The sequence below is a fragment of the Miscanthus floridulus genome, chromosome 2 (genome assembly GCF_019320115.1).
Source record: "Miscanthus floridulus cultivar M001 chromosome 2, ASM1932011v1, whole genome shotgun sequence".
NCBI lineage: Eukaryota > Viridiplantae > Streptophyta > Magnoliopsida > Poales > Poaceae > Miscanthus > Miscanthus floridulus.
In genome coordinates this window covers 104,845,837-104,849,883 of record NC_089581.1, presented here as the reverse complement: position 1 = coordinate 104,849,883, position 4,047 = coordinate 104,845,837, and the positions used below count along the sequence as shown (strand labels likewise).

The following is a 4,047-nucleotide window of genomic DNA, read 5'->3' as shown; positions in this document are numbered from 1 at the left end:
AACTAACGGAAGTGGCACACAGGACCAGAAAAGTTTACGTGAGGGACTAAGGGAGGACAACCAAAATTTCTATGACAGAGAGAGAATTAAAAACTTTTATAATGGCTCGGTAAAAGTCTCAAAAGAGAACGCCGAATGCGAGATGACGAGGGTCAACCACCACCAGACGCCACAGCCCAACAAAACCACGGGACACACCAGCACCACCACTCGTCCACTCCCACGCCATCGGATCACCGTCGAATGCCCAATCCGCTACAGGCCAACCATTACGACAAGGCATCTCACTCCACATGAGGAACAGACTTTCAATTAAGCTTTGCTTCATTAAAGCGTCTCATCATTGAAGTGAAAGTTCTCTCTCCTCTTTTTCCCCCTAAAAAATGTCTTGCATTGTTCGTGTTGCTCCAGCCGCGCAAGGAGAATGAATAAACGGCAAGGGGCCATGGCAAAGGCCAGCAGCACCAATCAACCAAGCGCCGATCTCGTGATCTCGTAGGCCACGAACGTCGCCGCATTGGCAGGAACGCTGCGCGCCATGGCGGGTCCGAACCCCTTGTACAGGCCCTTCACCCCATCGGCCGCCACGATCTTCCTCAGCGCGTCGAGGGACCCGGAGTACCTGGGCTTCTTGTAATCGTCTACCTGGATCACGCTCTTCACCACGTCCGTCGGGTACACGGACAGCCAGAAGGCGGCACCTGCGAGGCCACCCGCCAGGATCTGGGAGCCCCTGCCGAGGTTCGACGTGTCCGGGCCGCCGGCCAGGTACTGCTTCGTGGCTTCGTACACGCCGAACATCACTGCATTGCCAGGGACCTCCCGCCCCATCGTCGGAACAAGGCCCTTGAAGAGACCTTTGGCGCCGGCGTCCCGGACGACATGCTTCGCGACATCGATCGGCCCTTTGGGAAGAGACACACCAGAAGCGGCAGCTGCCTCGGCTAAGGAACTCTGGGCTTGCAACCTGTAAAGCAAGGAGGGGATAGATTAGAAGCAGTAAAGCGAGGGGAAACAGCTTAGTGGAATGCACAAAAGGTGGCTACAAGACTGTTTTACATAAGTATAGCTTGTAGGAAATCCTTTGCAAACAGGAAAACTGTTTTCATTGACACAATAACTTTTCAGCAGCCCAATTTTTTGGGATTTGGTAAATAGCACTACAAGTCATGCAGGAAATTAACGCTAACAGGCTTACTCACATGGAGGATACAGGATACAATAGCATTAATCTAGTGCAGTTAGCCATCATATGTTGCAAGTGACATGAACTGCGAAAGCACATGGAATGCATGGCAAATAGTATCTTACATGTATGATTTCTAGCATCTGCAGGAACCAGGAATGCGAATTCCATAAAGAACAAATATCAGGACTTTACCACATTGATTCCAATTAGACACTAAAATAAAGAGTAGAAATGAGAAAAATCCCTAACATGATAACAAGTAGGATGGACCAAGAAAACACTGTCCTTTTTCAAAATATTTCTCAAAGAACGTAAGATGCAAAACAGGTGATAGCATAACCCATGCATGTAATTCGGATCATAACCAATTCCACATGACTATTTCTATCACTGCATTTTTTGAAAAGATTTCAGGAGAGAACACACAATTGATGACAGCACAACCCTCTGAATATAGTTTGAATCACCATGCATTTTACATGAGTCTGACTAGCGGGAGTTTTATGTGCACGCTGAAACAAAAAAGAGCAGAAATCATTTTAGTTTGTGTTGACACTTGACACTAGACACGTATTTTTTTTCCGCGGTTCAATCAATCTTATGGCATTTGGATTAGAGCATTACTGACAGCAGGTGTTTATGCTGAATTGTTAATGCAAATAACCATAATATGGTGCAAGTGGGCTAAATTGAGAAACACTGAAAGGCATAGCAATTTAGGCACAATGTGTAACATATGAAGGAAAGTGCATTTTACATAGGACAAATATCATCATGTATTGTACATTAATTTATTTTCAAGGAACTTCATTTCTGAGCTGAACAGATAAGCAATGCAGGAATTTCATTTTCACAAAAACACAAGGAAATTTTCAGTTGTTTAATCTTAAGCCACATAGGAAATTCTTTATAGGATTGCTTAATGGAGGATATTGTAGCATAAATCTAATATCATATGATGCAAGTGAGAATTTAGTATAAGACATGCATGATGACTAACATCTGCAGGAAAGTGCATTTCATTGAAGGACAACCATGTTTGCCACATGAATTCCATGTTATTAGCATGTAAAAGTCCACCTACTGAACATCCAACATCCAAGTAAAAAATGTAACGATGAAAAATTGGCCTGACTCCACTGACCTGCACTTGATCAGTTCTGTTGGACACGCCAAGAAGGAGACTGCGATTCCAGCACCAGCGCCCGCAACAACCTGCTGCTTCACAGTCAGTGGCGCACCAGGCTCTGACCTCAGAAGGGCCTCCATCTGCCCCCTCACACTGAACAAGACAGCATTGAAGGCCGCAACGGTGGCCAGAGGTGCCCCCATCCCCTTGTACAAGCCCCTTGGGCCTTCAGCCGCGACCGTCTGTTTCACGGCATCGATGGCGCCAGCATACTTGGGGAGCTGTCCGGGAGCAGGGGTAGGCTGGCTCTGGAGCTTGACCTTGATGGTGTCGAACGGGTGCCCGACGATGAGGTTGGCAACCCCTCCCGCGGTCCCAGCCGTCAAGTCCTTCGCAACGTCCCCCATCTGCTAAATGCAACAAGATTCAGTTCAGTTTGCAATGAACTATGAGAAAACTACAAGCGACTTATTTTTCTCAATGTAAGTAAAGGTTCACAGCAAAATTTTGCATCAAACACCGGGTTATCTGGTCTGGATGAAAAATTCAGAATGAGCCGAGGAAGCAAAATACGAATCAATTTGACGGGTTAAAAAAAACCCTACATCACCATGGTATTATTGGTCCTTTTACAACAAGACAGGTAAGCTGGGCAAAGCTCAGAAATGTACAGTGTGGCAGTCGTCAATGGACACCGTGGTATGGTTGACACTTTTACAGAATATATATAAGGGGTACAGAACCCTTGATGGAGAAGGTGAACAAGCGCTGTGAACCATAAGAATCCCCATGATCCAATCATGCACATGACATGATGTGCCATCAAGGTTGAGGACACCCGCTGTCTTCAGACAGAAGGCTTGAAAGCCGCGGCGTCGAAAACCTCACTAAACACACCAAATCCCAATTAGAGACACCTACATACGGCGCAGTGAATCGCAGGCGGGCTCTGTTGGCGTCGCAAACAGAAGCCGTAGCAGGGCACCGCACGGCCACACACACAGTAAATCGCTGAGATGAGACGATCACACAGACAAATCGGCAAAGCGTGCAGCAGATTCAGCGCAGGCCCAGATATGACGCACGAGCGCGCGCAGAGCGGGGAACGATACGAGAGGGAGACCCTAACCAAGCAACCCGATGAGCAATGCGGCGAGACGAGGAGGGAGGCGGAGGAGGAGCGGCTCACCTTGGTTGGGGTTGGGACCGGTGCCGGGGTGGGGGTGGAGGTGGAGGTGGGCGTCGCCGTCTCCGACTCTGGCTTGATCCGATTCGAATCGCGGGTCGCCGGGTGCTGATTGATCGATTTGTCGATTGCCCGAAGCGGTCGCGGGCGTGGGTGGGAGTGGCCGAGTGGGGACGGCTGGTTGGTTCACGGGGGCCGTTCCGCAGGCCGGCGGGTGGGCGAGCCGGAGTATATAGGGTGTGTTCAGAGACTAAAGTTCATGGACCTGTTACATTATGTCTCGTATGGAGGTGTTACAGGCAGTGTTCTAAGTAATTCAGGCGACGACTTTATTAAGCATAATTAATTCGTTATTAGCATATGTTACTGTATCACTATATTGTTAAGGGTCTGTTTGGTTTCCATAAGTCAGGTGCTTATAAGTCATGCATGTTTGGTTGTAGATGACTTATAAGTTCATTAAATGTGTGGGCCCCACACGAAAAAGGGTGCCTTATAAGTTTTAAGTAGGGGTGAACCAACTTAAAACTTATAAGGGCCTGT

The 4,047-nt window shown here is 47.9% G+C and overlaps 1 protein-coding gene across 5 annotated transcripts; it reads right to left on the bottom strand.

Moving 5' to 3' along the window:
• Positions 1-294: 294 nt before the first annotated feature.
• LOC136539296 (mitochondrial carnitine/acylcarnitine carrier-like protein) lies at positions 295-3,713 on the bottom strand. 5 transcript variants are annotated; one of them, XM_066531245.1, is made up of 3 exons: positions 3,508-3,713; positions 2,334-2,728; positions 295-967 (listed from the first exon to the last, which is right to left on the bottom strand). In XM_066531245.1, exons 2-3 carry the CDS (start codon positions 2,723-2,725, stop codon positions 469-471), a joined length of 891 nt encoding a protein of 296 aa, XP_066387342.1. In that variant the 5' UTR covers positions 2,726-2,728; positions 3,508-3,713; the 3' UTR covers positions 295-468. The 5 variants fall into 5 exon arrangements, with proteins under 5 accessions (XP_066387342.1, XP_066387341.1, XP_066387345.1 ...); XM_066531244.1 differs by having other exon boundaries at positions 2,334-2,725; XM_066531248.1 differs by lacking the exon at positions 3,508-3,713 and adding an exon at positions 3,448-3,495 and having other exon boundaries at positions 2,334-2,725.
• Positions 3,714-4,047: the final 334 nt, after the last annotated feature.

Bases quoted from the DNA above. Each gene is read 5' to 3' on its own strand.
- LOC136539296 (XM_066531245.1), bottom strand. From the start codon at position 2,725: ATGGGGGACGTTGCGAAGGACTTGACGGCTGGGACCGCGGGAGGGGTT. The intron at 968-2,333 runs GTCAGTGGAGTC...CTTGCTTTACAG, and splicing joins ACAGAACTGATCAAGTGCAG to GTTGCAAGCCCAGAGTTCCT.